Raw genomic sequence first — 17,691 nt, 5'->3', positions numbered from 1 at the left:
ATGTCAACAATCATTGAGTTTTGTGCATTTTTTTTTCTAAAGCAAACACAAAGTAGCTCATTTTTGTTTTGGGTTTTCTTATTTCTCTTTTAGTAGTTGGAAACAGTCCAGTTCTCAGTCATGTAAAATGTTTGCTTCAATGAAAACAAATGGTAAAAAAAAAAAGGAAATGATGACATTAAGTTTTTTATTCTTCGCTTAATTATAAAACAATATACTGAGGTTATGAGCACGACTATTTTCACCAATACAAGCTGACAAAATCTGAATAAAACTATTTCCCAAATCATTACTGAAATCAACTTATCTTTTATCATCAACTGAATATAAATGGTCCTGCTGATTCGCCTTTTGGCAGCACTTTGGTAGTTAGGATTGTTGCACCACAGCAAGAAAGTCCTGGGTCGGGTTTGCTTGTTCGCTCTTGTGTCTGTGTCTGTTTCCTCAGGGTCTAGTCTCACAGTGGTTCCTAGTTGGGATTTCCTCAACATTATCAATATTCAAGTTGGGACTGAGTAGAAAGAGAAACTCTAGAAACTATCAGTCTGACCTTGTTGGACCTCCTTAAATTGCCTCATTCTGCAGTTTCTTCGATTTCATTCAGTTTCTTCCATTTTCATGAGGAACTGTTTGCCTCATAGGTCTTTAAAACCGTTTATAATGACGTGTGTGATTCTGGGCTGTACAGACATGTCCTTCATGCTTTGTATATCAAATTACAAAGTCAGTCTGCAATGGTGAGCTCTAACACAAAATCACAAAATCAAAATGCACTGTGCTCTAATATGTTGTTGCAGATTAAATGTATAAATAACCCTTACAATTACTGACATGATGGTAGTTTGATCTATTGATAACTTTCGCTTGCAAAGCACACACACTGTATATTTAGTATTACATATTGTGTACTAGCTGTACAGAGCAAGAATCAATAAATCCCCAAACTCATAACAATGCAGAATTGATTTTGAGCATTGGTTCTGTTTGAAGTTCATTGGGGAAAATAGGTCCTAATAGAGAGCAGGCATAGACAAAACCCCTCTGTAATTATTCACAGATTGCAAACGTGCCACCAAAATTGAGGAATGAAGTGTAATTTTTGAGAAATAATAGAGCAAACCAAAGTTAGGAACACAGTGAATAATTCAAAGCATTTTTTTTGGATTCATGAATGAATGAATTGAATGAATGGATCCTTTCATTTGACTAAAGGTCACTGAATGTCTTTCAAAGATAAGTAATTCATTCTCCTTTATTCTCCATAGCCGCTTATCCTCTTAGGGTTGCTGGGGTGCTGGAGCCTATCTTAGCAGTCATTGGATGAGAGGCAGGGTACATTATCCATAGGTTGCCAGCCTATCAAAGTGCAAAATCCCACATAGACAGACAACACAGTTACATTCCCATTCACACATTTACATTCTAGATATTTCTCTCAAACATGCATTTGCCAACAATATTAAGGCCACAAAGATCAAATACAGCTCAACTTTTAAAATCTCAAAATCACTGTTCTTATGTTTGCAAACATCAAAACTTTGACATTACAAAGTCTACATCTCTTGAATGGTTATTTACTCACGTTTCACTTTCCGTTTACATATGGTTCTGTACAAACACCTCACAAGGATGAAGACAGTGAAACACACGAGCAGCACAACCCCAAGCAAGAACAGCATCACATCGACAGAGTGGTAGGAGTACCAAGGCATTTTGTAGGACTCTGTTCTCAGGTGAGCAGCTCCTTTGTGTCTCATGACAAACTCTATCCAGAAGATGGCGAGGTCCAGGGGATGCATTGGCTGATCTCTGTGCAGTCTGGAGAGCTTTTGCATGTTGGTCCTGTAAGACGGCTCATGCAGGACTTCCTGTATGGCTTTGAGGAAGGTGTCTTTGTCCAATATGTCCACCGTTAACATCTTAGCTCCTCCTCTCTCTGTCAGACGCAGCAGGTTGTCATGTTGGTCAAAAAACACAGGTATACCCAAAACTGGAACCCCATGATAAAGGGCCTCCTGAACTCCATTTGTTCCTCCATGAGCCACAAACATTTTGATCTTGGGATGTCCTAAAAGGTCATTCTGTGGCATCCAGTCCACTATTAAAGTGTTGTTGCCCAGAGTTGCTGGTCTGGCACCTTTATACCTCCAGATGACTTTCTGAGGTAAACTGGCAAAAGCTGCAGCAATCTCATCAGTTAAATCATGTGGAAGCTCACCAATAAAAGCCCCCAGAGACATGATGATGACTCCATGTTCCCCAGAACTCTGGACAAACTCCTCCAGGTGTTGAGGAAGAGGTTTTGCAGGTTTACACTGAAACCCTCCCATGTAGATCACATTAGGCATTGTGGGGCGGGGGAACTCAAACACAAAGTCGACTCTCATGAGCCACAGATCTGCTGCTTGCATTAACTGGTAAAAGTCAGTACCTGGCTCAAGATACTCGTCACATATTTTCTGGTATGTTTGCTTAATTATGAGTGTAGTTTGTATTCGTGTCGCAACATACAGAAACACATTTTTAACTCTCTCAGCAAAGGTCATCTTGTCAGTGCTGTGAGAACCTGTTACAGGGATATATGATAGCGGAGAAGGAGCGATAGCTAGGTGAGCCTCTTCAAGAAGGAGCCAGCGGACATTATATATCAAAGGAAGGTTCAGATATTTGGCTACAATGGTTCCACTTCCCCAGCAGGGATCTGCTATCATGACATCAAATTTGCTGTCCTTTATGTTTTGCATCAACTCTTTGTCATCTAACAATGCTTTTGCTAACTCAGCAAAAATTGTGTGCAATTCAATTAATGTGTCCAACATTTCAAAGGCCATGTAAAGAACTGTTGTCAAGGGGAGAGACCCTCTTTCAAATTCAATTACATAGTTTACAGTTTTTTTAATGTAATCTTCATTCAAGCCTTTTTCCATTGGAACAGTCAGTGTTTTGTAATGAGAGTTTTCCTTTATGTACCAGCTTTTACTAGAGCGCAAAATAGTTATATTGTGTCCTTTTGAGTACAAAGCTTGGATTAGAATTTCCATGTTGACCCAGTGACTCCCCTCACTTGGTAGGACAAGGATGTTTTCACCTTGACAAGCTTTGGGGATGATGAGGAGGAGCAGCAAGGAACTGCAGAAAGAACCCAGCTTCATCTGAAAATAAATCAGCGTCCAATCAATTTACACAGGAAATCTGCAGCTCTTTAAGATTCACAAAGTTTCAAAAATCGTGAACACATCAAGCTGAAACTCATTTATATATAATATGAACCACATTATATCAGAATACTTTAACATGATGCAATGCAGCAGCCCTAAGAACCAAGGTTTTAATATTTAATTCAGTGTAAGCGTTTCACTTCAATGGAAACTTTGACCAAAACAATTATCTTACAAGTAAACAATTTGGCAACATAAAATCTATTGTTAGTACTGGTTAATGTGAACATGATATACAGAAGGTGCTTTCAAATCAGACTATAAACCTAAAGAATTAAAGTAAATATCCAATAAAAATGATTTAAATGAAAGGACTCAGCTATGTCTGTATTTGCATGCAGTCTGTCGCTGAACACAAAGTTTGGTTCTTTTAGCCTACTATTATCTAAACATGAACTTACTGTAGGATACTGTATGATTGTCGTCGCTGATACAAGCGTGAAATTAAAACCTCCTCTTCTTTATGATATTGTTTGTGCACGCTTGTACTTATACTCTGGCAACAAAGGAGGAGCCTAACAAATTCACGGCCCTGGGTCAAAGCTCAACTACTTGACTCTTTCTGTTTGCCCTGGATAAAGAAGTTACTGATTGCTGGGATCTGGACCAATGGTTATCAGAACACTGTGAATTAATGTCTTGTGATTTAAGACACTGCTTCCAAATTCATCTGTCACATACCATCTAAGCCGGATTTGCAACTTCAGTGTGTACTGACACGAAGTTGTTATCAAAACATTCCATAAATCCCTCATTCTTCTAGTTAAAATACAGTTACTCAATGCTCAATTATTTTTTTTTGGAACACATGTGAGAAGAGTCATGGATATTTGCGTGTAGAATTGTATATTTTTCCCAATGCAAGAGTAACCTTTAAGGGTCCCTGGTAATAACCTTTGGTATTGCAGCACAGCATAGTGTCAGTGGCTGCTAACTTTACAGCCACCTTCTTTTTGAAGCTTTGGTTCTTCCAGTAAGCTTTAACATTACACAGCAGACTTGAGGCTGGCAGCAGATCTGGTCTTGAGATTCTCGCAGTAGCAGCTAGTTGGGATCTCCTTAATTTTGTCATTATTTAAGTTGTGGCTGGGTAGAAATAGAAACTCTAGAAACCATCAGCTTGACGTTATTGGAGCTATAGGACGATTCCGTTCTGAATTTACTAAAGGATGTCCTTTATGCGTTGTATATCAAATTACAAAGTAAATCTACAATAGTAAACTAAAACACTCTGCTCCAATATATTCTAGTATATCAAATGTATAAATAACCCTTGCAGGTGCTGACATGACGGTAGTTTGATTCATTGATTAGTTTCGCCTGCAAAGCACACACACTGTATAGTTACTATTACATCTCTCTTACTAGCTGTACAGAGCTCATATCAAGCATCCTCACATCAATGCAGAATTGATTTTGAGCTTTGGCTCTGTTTGAAGTTCATAGGAGAACATGGGACCTGTTGGTAAGCAGCCATAAACAAAGCTTCTATGTAGTGATGGACAGTATGCAAACACACCTCCACTTTTGAGGACCGTAGCATAATATTGGAGGAAGAATAGAGCAAGCCGAAGATTGGAACACTGTGAATGAAAGTGAAAGGATGAATCCAAAATCATCTGTCATGATGCATCTCTAAAGGTCACAGAATGTCTTTTAAAGATGAGTAATTCATAGTGGGATGTTTTATTCATTAATGAATGATATTTACATTCCAGATATTTTTCTCAAACATTCATTGCCAACAATATTGAGACCACAAAGTCTTCAGAATATTGAAATACTCTTTAACGTTTTAAATCTCAAAATCACTGTTCTTATGTTTGCAAACAATGTCTAAACTTAAACATTACACATTTTACATCTCTTGAACTTTTATTCACTCACGTTTCACCTTACGTTTACATATCGCAATGCACAAACACCTCATGAGGATGAAAACTGTGAAACACACCAGCAACACAACTCCAAGCAAGAACAGCATCACATCGACAGAGTGGTAGGAGTACCAAGGCATTTTGTAGGACTCTGTTCTCAGGTGAGCAGCTCCTTTGTGTCTCATGACAAACTCTATCCAGAAGATGGCGAGGTCCAGGGGATGCATTGGCTGATCTCTGTGCAGTCTGGAGAGCCTCTGCATGTTTGTCCTGTACGAGGGCTCATGCAGGACTTCCTGTATGGCCTTGAGGAAGGTGTCTTTGTCCAATACGTCTAACGTTAACATCTTAGCTGCTCCTCTCTCTGTCAGACGCAGCAGGTTGTCATGTTGGTCAAAAAACACAGGTAGACCCAAAATTGGAACTCCATGATACATTGCTTCTTGAACTCCGTGTGTACCTCCATGAGCCACAAACACTTTGATCTTGGGATGTCCTAAAAGGTCATTCTGTGGTATCCAGTCCACTAGTAAAGTGTTGTTGCCCAGAGTTGCTGGTCTGGCACCTTTGTACTTCCAGATGACTTTCTGAGGTAAACTGGCAAAAGCTGCAGCAATCTCATCAGCTAAATCTTGGGGAAGCTCACCAATCAAAGTCCCCAGAGACATGATGATGACTCCATGTTCCCCAGAACTCTGGAGGAAGTCCTCCAGGTGTTGAGGAAGAGGTTTTGCAGGTTTACACTGAAACCCTCCCATGTAGATCACATTAGGCATTGTGGGGCGAGGGAACTCAAACACAAAGTCGACTCTCATGAGCCACAGATCTGCTGCTTGCATTAACTGGTAAAAGTCAGTACCTGGCTCAAGATACTCATCACATATTTTCTGGTATGTTTGCTTAATTATGAGTGTAGATTGTATTCGTGTCGCAACATACAGAAACACATTTTTAACTCTCTCAGCAAAGGTCATCTTGTCAGTGCTGTGAGAACCTGTTACAGGGATATATGATAGCGGAGAAGGAGCGATAGCTAGGTGAGCCTCTTCAAGAAGGAGCCAGCGGACATTATATATCAAAGGAAGGTTCAAATATTTTGCTAAAATGGTTCCACTGCCGAAGCAGGCATCTCCTATCATGACATCAAACTTGCTGTCCTTCAAGGTTTGCATCAACTCTTTGTCATCTAAAATTGCTTTTGTTAACTCAGCAAAAACTGTAGTAGCTTCAATAAAATTGTGAAACATTCCAAAGGCCATGTGAAAAAATCTCATCAAGGTAGGAGACCCTCTTTCATTTTCAATGATCGGGTCCAACATTTTTTTCAATTGATCTTGATTCAAGCCTTTTTCCATCTGAACCATTATTGTGTTGTAATGAGAGTTATCCTTTATGTACCAGCTTTTACTAGAGCGCACAATAGTTATATTGTGTCCTTTTGCGTGCAAAGCTTGGATTAGAATATCCATGTTGACCCAGTGACTCCCCTCACTTGGAAAAACAAGGATGTTTTCACCTTGACAAGCTTTTGGGATGATGAGGAGGAGCAGCAAGGAACTGCAGAAAGAACCCAGCTTCATCTGAAAATAAATCAGCGTCCAATCAATTTACAAAGAAAATCTGCAGTTTATTCAAGTTTCAAATGTTTCTAAACATTCCAAACACATCAAGCTGACACTTATTCATATATTATATAAAACATGTGATTTTGAATAGTTTTATATGTTGCAATGCTGCTGCCCTAAGAACAGTGCTCTGAAATCTGAATTCAGTACGTATATCTCAAATAATGCATTATAGCTGTTCCTGTGTGTGTTTCTCCTGTGTATCAGTTGTGAAGAAATTGCTGGTTTATAGCTGAAGAGTCTACCTTAGAAAGAAAAATGTGACTCCTGCGAAGGGAGTAGGTGAAAGAAGGCTTGCAGCTGATATTTTAATAAAACAATATTTAAATCACCATTAATGATAGTCTAGCCAAATTAAAGGACTCAACTATGTCTTTATTTGCATGCTGATCACGGTAACATATTGATATGCATTGTGTAGCTGCAGTTCATACATTATTTATAACTGAACACACAGTTTTGACTGTTAGTCTACTTTTTTCCAGAACATGTACTCACTGTAGAGCTGTATCTGCGGATACAAACGTGAAGTAAAATCTCCTCTTCTAAACGTCGCGTGGTTTGTGCACGCATATACTCTGCCACAAAGTAGGACCCTGACCAAATTCACCTTCTCTGGTACAAGCTCACCTGCTTGATTCTTTCTGTGTGCGCTCGATGAAGAAGTTACTGATTGCCAGGATCTGTATCAAAGGTTATCAAAACACTGTGAATTACAGTCACACTACTATAGACACTGCTTCAACATTCATCTGATTTATACCAGCTCAGGATTTGCTACTTCAATGTGTACTGACATGTAGCAGTCAAGCACATTCACAACTTGTTTGGGCTTGTTCTTTAGCATGCAAACCAGTTCACTATCGTCAGCTGATCAAAGTCAATCTACAATAGTGAACTCCACCTCTAAATCTAACTCTCTGCCCTGTGCTCCAATATTTTCTTGAAGATAAAATGTATAAATAACCCTTGCAGGTGCTGACATGATGGTAGTTTGATTCATTGATTAGTTTCGCTTGCAAAGCAAACACACTGTATAGTTACTATTAAATACAAACGTGAAGTAAAATGATAAATAAACTTAATCTTAATCTTAATCTTAATCTAAATCTCTTTTACTAGCTGTACAGAGCTCATATCAAGCAAACTCACATCAATACAGAATTGATTTTGAGCTTCAGGTCTGTTTGAAGTTCACAGGAGAACATAGGACCTGTTGGTAAGCAGGCATAAACCAAGCTCCTGTGTAGTTATTCACAGTACGCAAACACACATTCACTTTTGAAGAACGCTGCAAACTTTTGGAGTAAGAATAGAGCAAGTCAAAGTTTGTAACACAGGGAACGAAAAAGAATGGATGAAAGAGTAAGATGAGTAATCATAGTAGGATATTTTATTTGACTGTACAGTATTTACATTCCAGAATTTTCTCTCAAACCTTCAAACCTACAAAGTTTCAAAAATTGCAAACACATCAAGCGGAAACTCATTTATATATAATATGAACCACATTTTATCAGAATACTTTAACATGATGCAATGCAGCAGCCCTAAGAACCAAGGTTTTAATATTTAATTCAGTGTAAGCGTTTCACTTCAATGGAAACTTTGACCAAAACAATTATCTTACAAGTAAACAATTTGACATCATAATATCTATTGTTAATACTAATTAATGTGAACATGATATACAGAGGGTGCTTTTAAATCAGACTATAAACCTAAAGAAGTAGAGTAAATATCAAATAAAAATGTTTTGAATGAAAGGACTCAGCTATGTCTGTTTTTTTCATGCAGTCGGTCGCAGAACACAAAGTTTTGGCTTTTAGCCTACTATTATCTAAACATGTACTTACTGTAGGATTGTATTTGATGATTCAAGCGTGAATTTAAAACCTCCTCTTTGTGATATTGTTTGTGCACGCTTGTACTTATACTCTGGCAACAAAGGAGGAGCCTAACAATTTCACTGCCCCTGGTCAAAGCTCAACTACTTGACTCTTTCTGTTTGCCCTGGATAAAGAAGTTACTGATTGCTGGGATCTGGACCAATGGTTATCAGAACACTGTGAATTAATGTCTTGTGATTTAAGACACTGCTTCCAAATTCATCTGTCACATACCATCTAAGCCGGATTTGCAACTTCAGTGTGTACTGACATGAAGTTGTTATCAAAACATTCCATAAATCCCTCATTCTTCTAGTTAAAATACAGTTACTCAATGCTCAATTATTTTTTTTTGGAACACATGTGAGAAGAGTCATGGATATTTCTGTGTAGAATTGTATATTTTTCCCAATGCAAGAGTAACCTTTAAGGGTCCCTGGTAATAACCTTTGGTATTGCAGCACAGCATAGTGTCAGTGGCTGCTAACTTTACAGCCACCTTCTTTTTGAAGCTTTGGTTCTTCCAGTAAGCTTTAACATTACACAGCAGACTTGAGGCTGGCAGCAGATCTGGTCTTGAGATTCTCGCAGTAGCAGCTAGTTGGGATCTCCTCAATTTTGTCATTATTTAAGTTGTGGCTGGGTAGAAATAGAAACTCTAGAAACCATCAGCTTGACGTTATTGGAGCTATAGGACGATTCCGTTCTGAATTTACTAAAGGATGTCCTTTATGCGTTGTATATCAAATTACAAAGTAAATCTACAATAGTGAACTAAAACACTCTGCTCCAATATATTCTAGTATATCAAATGTATAAATAACCCTTGCAGGTGCTGACATGACGGTAGTTTGATTTATTGATTAGTTTCGCCTGCAAAACACACACACTGTATAGTTACTATTACATCTCTCTTACTAGCTGTACAGAGCTCATATCAAGCATCCTCACATCAATGCAGAATTGATTTTGAAGTTCATAGGAGAACATGGGACCTGTTGGTAAGCAGCCATAAACAAAGCTTCTATGTAGTGATGGACAGTATGCAAACACACCTCCACTTTTGAAGACCGTAGCATAATATTAGAGGAAGAATAGAGCAAGCCGAAGATTGGAACACTGTGAATGAAAGTGAAAGGATGAATCCAAAATCATCTGTCATGATGCATCTCTAAAGGTCACAGAATGTCTTTTAAAGATGAGTAATTCATAGTGGGATGTTTTATTCATTAATGAATGATATTTACATTCCAGATATTTTTCTCAAACATTCATTGCCAACAATATTGAGACCACAAAGTCTTCAGAATATTGAAATACTCTTTAACGTTTTAAATCTCAAAATCACTGTTCTTATGTTTGCTAACAATGTCTAAACTTAAACATTACACATTTTACATCTCTTGAACTTTTATTCACTCACGTTTCACCTTACGTTTACATATCGCAATGCACAAACACCTCATGAGGATGAAAACTGTGAAACACACCAGCAACACAACTCCAAGCAAGAACAGCATCACATCGACAGAGTGGTAGGAGTACCAAGGCATTTTGTAGGACTCTGTTCGCAGGTGAGCAGCTCCTTTGTGTCTCATGACAAACTCTATCCAGAAGATGGCGAGGTCCAGGGGATGCATTGGCTGATCTCTGTGCAGTCTGGAGAGTCTCTGCATGTTTGTCCTGTACAAGGGCTCATGCAGGACTTCCTGTATGGCCTTGAGGAAGGTGTTTTTGTCCAATACGTCTAACGTTAACATCTTAGCTGCTCCTCTCTCTGTCAGACGCAGCAGGTTGTCGTGTTGGTCAAAAAACACAGGTAGACCCAAAATTGGAACTCCATGATACATTGCTTCTTGAACTCCGTGTGTACCTCCATGAGCCACAAACATTTTGATCTTGGGATGTCCTAAAAGGTCACTCTGTGGTATCCAGTCCACTAGTAAAGTGTTGTTGCCCAGAGTTGCTGGTCTGGCACCTTTATACCTCCAGATGACTTTCTGAGGTAAACTGGCAAAAGCTGCAGCAATCTCATCAGCTAAATCTTGGGGAAGCTCACCAATCAAAGTCCCCAGAGACATGATGATGACTCCATGTTCCCCAGAACTCTGGATGAAGTCCTCCAGGTGTTGAGGAAGAGGTTTTGCAGGTTTACACTGAAATCCTCCCATGTAGATCACATTAGGCATTGTGGGGCGAGGGAACTCAAACACAAAGTCGACTCTCATGAGCCACAGATCTGCTGCTTGCATTAACTGGTAAAAGTCAGTACCTGGCTCAAGATACTCATCACATATTTTCTGGTATGTTTGCTTAATTATGAGTGTAGTTTGTATTCGTGTCGCAACATACAGAAACACATTTTTAACTCTCTCAGCAAAGGTCATTTTGTCAGTGCTGTGAGAACCTGTTACAGGGATATAGGATAGCGGAGAAGGAGCGATAGCTAGGTGAGCCTCTTCAAGAAGGAGCCAGCGGACATAATATATCAAAGGAAGGTTCAAATATTTGGCTAAAATGGTTCCACTGCCCCAGGAGGGATCTGCTATCATGGCATCAAACTTGCCGTCCTTTATGTTTTGCATCAACTCTTTGTCATCTAACAATGCTTTTGTTAACTCAGCAAAATCTGTAGTAGCTTCAATAAAATTGTGAAACATTCCTAAGGCCATGTGAAAAAATCTCATCAAGGTAGGAGACCCTCTTTCATTTTCAATGATCGGGTCCAACATTTTTTTCAATTGATCTTGAATCAAGCCTTTTTCCATCTGAACCATTATTGTGTTGTAATGAGAGTTATCCTTTATGTACCAGCTTTTACTAGAGCGCACAATAGTTATATTGTGTCCTTTTGCGTGCAAAGCTTGGATTAGAATATCCATGTTGACCCAGTGACTCCCCTCACTTGGAAAAACAAGGATGTTTTCACCTTGACAAGCTTTTGGGATGATGAGGAGGAGCAGCAAGGAACTGCAGAAAGAACCCAGCTTCATCTGAAAATAAATCAGCGTCCAATCAATTTACAAAGAAAATCTGCAGTTTATTCAAGTTTCAAATGTTTCTAAACATTCCAAACACATCAAGCTGACACTTATTCATATATTATATAAAACATGTGATTTTGAATAGTTTTATATGTTGCAATGCTGCTGCCCTAAGAACAGTGCTCTGAAATCTGAATTCAGTACGTATATCTCAAATAATGCATTATAGCTGTTCCTGTGTGTGTTTCTCCTGTGTATCAGTTGTGAAGAAATTGCTGGTTTATAGCTGAAGAGTCTACCTTAGAAAGAAAAATGTGACTCCTGCGAAGGGAGTAGGTGAAAGAAGGCTTGAAGCTGATATTTTAATAAAACAATATTTAAATCACCATTAATGATAGTCTAGCCAAATTAAAGGACTCAACTATGTCTTTATTTGCATGCTGATCACGGTAACATAATGATATGCATTGTGTAGCTGCAGTTCATACATTATTTATAACTGAACACACAGTTTTGACTGTTAGTCTACTTTTTTCCAGAACATGTACTCACTGTAGAGCTGTATCTGCGGATACAAACGTGAAGTAAAATCTCCTCTTCTAAACGTCGCGTGGTTTGTGCACGCATATACTCTGCCACAAAGTAGGACCCTGACCAAATTCACCTTCTCTGGTACAAGCTCACCTGCTTGATTCTTTCTGTGTGCGCTCGATGAAGAAGTTACTGATTGCCAGGATCTGTATCAAAGGTTATCAAAACACTGTGAATTACAGTCACACTACTATAGACACTGCTTCAACATTCATCTGATTTATACCAGCTCAGGATTTGCTACTTCAATGTGTACTGACATGTAGCAGTCAAGCACATTCACAACTTGTTTGGGCTTGTTCTTTAGCATGCAAACCAGTTCACTATCGTCAGCTGATCAAAGTCAATCTACAATAGTGAACTCCACCTCTAAATCTAACTCTCTGCCCTGTGCTCCAATATTTTCTTGAAGATAAAATGTATAAATAACCCTTGCAGGTGCTGACATGATGGTAGTTTGATTCATTGATTAGTTTCGCTTGCAAAGCAAACACACTGTATAGTTACTATTAAATACAAACGTGAAGTAAAATGATAAATAAACTTAATCTTAATCTTAATCTTAATCTAAATCTCTTTTACTAGCTGTACAGAGCTCATATCAAGCAAACTCACATCAATACAGAATTGATTTTGAGCTTCAGGTCTGTTTGAAGTTCACAGGAGAACATAGGACCTGTTGGTAAGCAGGCATAAACCAAGCTCCTGTGTAGTTATTCACAGTACGCACACACACATTCACTTTTGAAGAACGCTGCAAACTTTTGGAGTAAGAATAGAGCAAGTCAAAGTTTGTAACACAGGGAACGAAAAAGAATGGATGAAAGAGTAAGATGAGTAATCATAGTAGGATATTTTATTTGACTGTACAGTATTTACATTCCAGAATTTTCTCTCAAACCTTCAAACCTACAAAGTTTCAAAAATTGCAAACACATCAAGCGGAAACTCATTTATATATAATATGAACCACATTTTATCAGAATACTTTAACATGATGCAATGCAGCAGCCCTAAGAACCAAGGTTTTAATATTTAATTCAGTGTAAGCGTTTCACTTCAATGGAAACTTTGACCAAAACAATTATCTTACAAGTAAACAATTTGACATCATAATATCTATTGTTAATACTAATTAATGTGAACATGATATACAGAGGGTGCTTTTAAATCAGACTATAAACCTAAAGAAGTAGAGTAAATATCAAATAAAAATGTTTTGAATGAAAGGACTCAGCTATGTCTGTTTTTTTCATGCAGTCGGTCGCAGAACACAAAGTTTTGGCTTTTAGCCTACTATTATCTAAACATGTACTTACTGTAGGATTGTATTTGATGATTCAAGCGTGAATTTAAAACCTCCTCTTTGTGATATTGTTCGTGCACGCTTGTACTTATACTCTGGCAACAAAGGAGGAGCCTAACAATTTCACTGCCCCTGGTCAAAGCTCAACTACTTGACTCTTTCTGTTTGCCCTGGATAAAGAAGTTACTGATTGCTGGGATCTGGACCAATGGTTATCAGAACACTGTGAATTAATGTCTTGTGATTTAAGACACTGCTTCCAAATTCATCTGTCACATACCATCTAAGCCGGATTTGCAACTTCAGTGTGTACTGACATGAAGTTGTTATCAAAACATTCCATAAATCCCTCATTCTTCTAGTTAAAATACAGTTACTCAAAGCTCAATTATTTTTTTTTGGAACACATGTGAGAAGAGTCATGGATATTTCTGTGTAGAATTGTATATTTTTCCCAATGCAAGAGTAACCTTTAAGGGTCCCTGGTAATAACCTTTGGTATTGCAGCACAGCATAGTGTCAGTGGCTGCTAACTTTACAGCCACCTTCTTTTTGAAGCTTTGGTTCTTCCAGTAAGCTTTAACATTACACAGCAGACTTGAGGCTGGCAGCAGATCTGGTCTTGAGATTCTCGCAGTAGCAGCTAGTTGGGATCTCCTCAATTTTGTCATTATTTAAGTTGTGGCTGGGTAGAAATAGAAACTCTAGAAACCATCAGCTTGACGTTATTGGAGCTATAGGACGATTCCGTTCTGAATTTACTAAAGGATGTCCTTTATGCGTTGTATATCAAATTACAAAGTAAATCTACAATAGTGAACTAAAACACTCTGCTCCAATATATTCTAGTATATCAAATGTATAAATAACCCTTGCAGGTGCTGACATGACGGTAGTTTGATTTATTGATTAGTTTTGCCTGCAAAACACACACACTGTATAGTTACTATTACATCTCTCTTACTAGCTGTACAGAGCTCATATCAAGCATCCTCACATCAATGCAGAATTGATTTTGAAGTTCATAGGAGAACATGGGACCTGTTGGTAAGCAGCCATAAACAAAGCTTCTATGTAGTGATGGACAGTATGCAAACACACCTCCACTTTTGAAGACCGTAGCATAATATTGGAGGAAGAATAGAGCAAGCCGAAGATTGGAACACTGTGAATGAAAGTGAAAGGATGAATCCAAAATCATCTGTCATGATGCATCTCTAAAGGTCACAGAATGTCTTTTAAAGATGAGTAATTCATAGTGGGATGTTTTATTCATTAATGAATGATATTTACATTCCAGATATTTTTCTCAAACATTCATTGCCAACAATATTGAGACCACAAAGTCTTCAGAATATTGAAATACTCTTTAACGTTTTAAATCTCAAAATCACTGTTCTTATGTTTGCTAACAATGTCTAAACTTAAACATTACACATTTTACATCTCTTGAACTTTTATTCACTCACGTTTCACCTTACGTTTACATATCGCAATGCACAAACACCTCATGAGGATGAAAACTGTGAAACACACCAGCAACACAACTCCAAGCAAGAACAGCATCACATCTACAGAGTGGTAGGAGTACCAAGGCATTTTGTAGGACTCTGTTCGCAGGTGAGCAGCTCCTTTGTGTCTCATGACAAACTCTATCCAGAAGATGGCGAGGTCCAGGGGATGCATTGGCTGATCTCTGTGCAGTCTGGAGAGTCTCTGCATGTTTGTCCTGTACAAGGGCTCATGCAGGACTTCCTGTATGGCCTTGAGGAAGGTGTCTTTGTCCAATACGTCTAACGTTAACATCTTAGCTGCTCCTCTCTCTGTCAGACGCAGCAGGTTGTCGTGTTGGTCAAAAAACACAGGTAGACCCAAAATTGGAACTCCATGATACATTGCTTCTTGAACTCCGTGTGTACCTCCATGAGCCACAAACACTTTGATCTTGGGATGTCCTAAAAGGTCACTCTGTGGTATCCAGTCCACTAGTAAAGTGTTGTTGCCCAGAGTTGCTGGTCTGGCACCTTTATACCTCCAGATGACTTTCTGAGGTAAACTGGCAAAAGCTGCAGCAATCTCATCAGCTAAATCTTGGGGAAGCTCACCAATCAAAGTCCCCAGAGACATGATGATGACTCCATGTTCCCCAGAACTCTGGATGAAGTCCTCCAGGTGTTGAGGAAGAGGTTTTGCAGGTTTGCACTGAAATCCTCCCATGTAGATCACATTAGGCATTGTGGGGCGAGGGAACTCAAACACAAAGTCGACTCTCATGAGCCACAGATCTGCTGCTTGCATTAACTGGTAAAAGTCAGTACCTGGCTCAAGATACTCATCACATATTTTCTGGTATGTTTGCTTAATTATGAGTGTAGATTGTATTCGTGTCGCAACATACAGAAACACATTTTTAACTCTCTCAGCAAAGGTCATTTTGTCAGTGCTGTGAGAACCTGTTACAGGGATATATGATAGCGGAGAAGGAGCGATAGCTAGGTGAGCCTCTTCAAGAAGGAGCCAGCGGACATAATATATCAAAGGAAGGTTCAAATATTTGGCTAAAATGGTTCCACTGCCCCAGGAGGGATCTGCTATCATGGCATCAAACTTGCCGTCCTTTATGTTTTGCATCAACTCTTTGTCATCTAACAATGCTTTTGTTAACTCAGCAAAATCTGTAGTAGCTTCAATAAAATTGTGAAACATTCCTAAGGCCATGTGAAAAAATCTCATCAAGGTAGGAGACCCTCTTTCATTTTCAATGATCGGGTCCAACATTTTTTTCAATTGATCTTGAATCAAGCCTTTTTCCATCTGAACCATTATTGTGTTGTAATGAGAGTTATCCTTTATGTACCAGCTTTTACTAGAGCGCACAATAGTTATATTGTGTCCTTTTGCGTGCAAAGCTTGGATTAGAATATCCATGTTGACCCAGTGACTCCCCTCACTTGGAAAAACAAGGATGTTTTCACCTTGACAAGCTTTTGGGATGATGAGGAGGAGCAGCAAGGAACTGCAGAAAGAACCCAGCTTCATCTGAAAATAAATCAGCGTCCAATCAATTTACAAAGAAAATCTGCAGTTTATTCAAGTTTCAAATGTTTCTAAACATTCCAAACACATCAAGCTGACACTTATTCATATATTATATAAAACATGTGATTTTGAATAGTTTTATATGTTGCAATGCTGCTGCCCTAAGAACAGTGCTCTGAAATCTGAATTCAGTACGTATATCTCAAATAATGCATTATAGCTGTTCCTGTGTGTGTTTCTCCTGTGTATCAGTTGTGAAGAAATTGCTGGTTTATAGCTGAAGAGTCTACCTTAGAAAGAAAAATGTGACTCCTGCGAAGGGAGTAGGTGAAAGAAGGCTTGAAGCTGATATTTTAATAAAACAATATTTAAATCACCATTAATGATAGTCTAGCCAAATTAAAGGACTCAACTATGTCTTTATTTGCATGCTGATCACGGTAACATATTGATATGCATTGTGTAGCTGCAGTTCATACATTATTTATAACTGAACACACAGTTTTGACTGTTAGTCTACTTTTTTCCAGAACATGTACTCACTGTAGAGCTGTATCTGCGGATACAAACGTGAAGTAAAATCTCCTCTTCTAAACGTCGCGTGGTTTGTGCACGCATATACTCTGCCACAAAGTAGGACCCTGACCAAATTCACCTTCTCTGGTACAAGCTCACCTGCTTGATTCTTTCTGTGTGCGCTCGATGAAGAAGTTACTGATTGCCAGGATCTGTATCATAGGTTATCAAAACACTGTGAATTACAGTCACACTACTATAGACACTGCTTCAACATTCATCTGATTTATACCAGCTCAGGATTTGCTACTTCAATGTGTACTGACATGTAGCAGTCAAGCACATTCACAACTTGTTTGGGCTTGTTCTTTAGCATGCAAACCAGTTCACTATCGTCAGCTGATCAAAGTCAATCTACAATAGTGAACTCCACCTCTAAATCTAACTCTCTGCCCTGTGCTCCAATATTTTCTTGAAGATAAAATGTATAAATAACCCTTGCAGGTGCTGACATGATGGTAGTTTGATTCATTGATTAGTTTCGCTTGCAAAGCAAACACACTGTATAGTTACTATTAAATACAAACGTGAAGTAAAATGATAAATAAACTTAATCTTAATCTTAATCTTAATCTAAATCTCTTTT

General features: G+C 38.5%; 4 protein-coding genes across 6 annotated transcripts; all 4 read right to left on the bottom strand.

Moving 5' to 3' along the window:
* Positions 1-199: 199 nt before the first annotated feature.
* Positions 200-3,710, bottom strand: LOC143005026 (UDP-glucuronosyltransferase 2C1-like). The gene is made up of 3 exons (XM_076156260.1): positions 3,620-3,710; positions 1,583-3,152; positions 200-1,356 (listed from the first exon to the last, which is right to left on the bottom strand). The coding sequence occupies exons 2-3, from the start codon at positions 3,150-3,152 to the stop codon at positions 1,307-1,309; spliced, it is 1,620 nt and encodes a 539-aa protein (XP_076012375.1). The 5' UTR covers positions 3,620-3,710; the 3' UTR covers positions 200-1,306.
* A 1,132-nt stretch (positions 3,711-4,842) lies between these two features.
* LOC143005010 (UDP-glucuronosyltransferase 2A2-like) lies at positions 4,843-8,673 on the bottom strand. 2 transcript variants are annotated; one of them, XM_076156237.1, is made up of 2 exons: positions 8,577-8,673; positions 4,843-6,675 (listed from the first exon to the last, which is right to left on the bottom strand). In XM_076156237.1, exon 2 carries the CDS (start codon positions 6,673-6,675, stop codon positions 5,098-5,100), a length of 1,578 nt encoding a protein of 525 aa, XP_076012352.1. In that variant the 5' UTR covers positions 8,577-8,673; the 3' UTR covers positions 4,843-5,097. The 2 variants fall into 2 exon arrangements, with proteins under 2 accessions (XP_076012352.1, XP_076012351.1); XM_076156236.1 differs by lacking the exon at positions 8,577-8,673 and adding an exon at positions 7,219-7,494.
* Positions 8,674-9,769: 1,096 nt separating this feature from the next.
* LOC143005097 (UDP-glucuronosyltransferase 2A2-like) lies at positions 9,770-13,613 on the bottom strand. 2 transcript variants are annotated; one of them, XM_076156349.1, is made up of 2 exons: positions 13,504-13,613; positions 9,770-11,602 (listed from the first exon to the last, which is right to left on the bottom strand). In XM_076156349.1, the coding sequence occupies exon 2, from the start codon at positions 11,600-11,602 to the stop codon at positions 10,025-10,027; it is 1,578 nt and encodes a 525-aa protein (XP_076012464.1). In that variant the 5' UTR covers positions 13,504-13,613; the 3' UTR covers positions 9,770-10,024. The 2 variants fall into 2 exon arrangements, with proteins under 2 accessions (XP_076012464.1, XP_076012463.1); XM_076156348.1 differs by lacking the exon at positions 13,504-13,613 and adding an exon at positions 12,146-12,457.
* Positions 13,614-14,696: 1,083 nt separating this feature from the next.
* LOC143004989 (UDP-glucuronosyltransferase 2A2-like) lies at positions 14,697-17,251 on the bottom strand. Its single transcript, XM_076156210.1, has 2 exons — positions 17,073-17,251; positions 14,697-16,529 (listed from the first exon to the last, which is right to left on the bottom strand). The coding sequence occupies exons 1-2, from the start codon at positions 17,145-17,147 to the stop codon at positions 14,952-14,954; spliced, it is 1,653 nt and encodes a 550-aa protein (XP_076012325.1). The 5' UTR covers positions 17,148-17,251; the 3' UTR covers positions 14,697-14,951.
* Positions 17,252-17,691: the final 440 nt, after the last annotated feature.

The sequence above is a fragment of the Genypterus blacodes genome, unplaced genomic scaffold, assembly GCF_046128005.1.
Source record: "Genypterus blacodes isolate CSIRO-AG114 ecotype Tasmania unplaced genomic scaffold, CSIRO-AGI_Gbla_v1 ptg000067l_1, whole genome shotgun sequence".
Classification (NCBI taxonomy): domain Eukaryota; kingdom Metazoa; phylum Chordata; class Actinopteri; order Ophidiiformes; family Ophidiidae; genus Genypterus; species Genypterus blacodes.
Note: the sequence above shows the minus strand (reverse complement) of the source record. Positions and strands in the feature narration are given on the sequence as shown.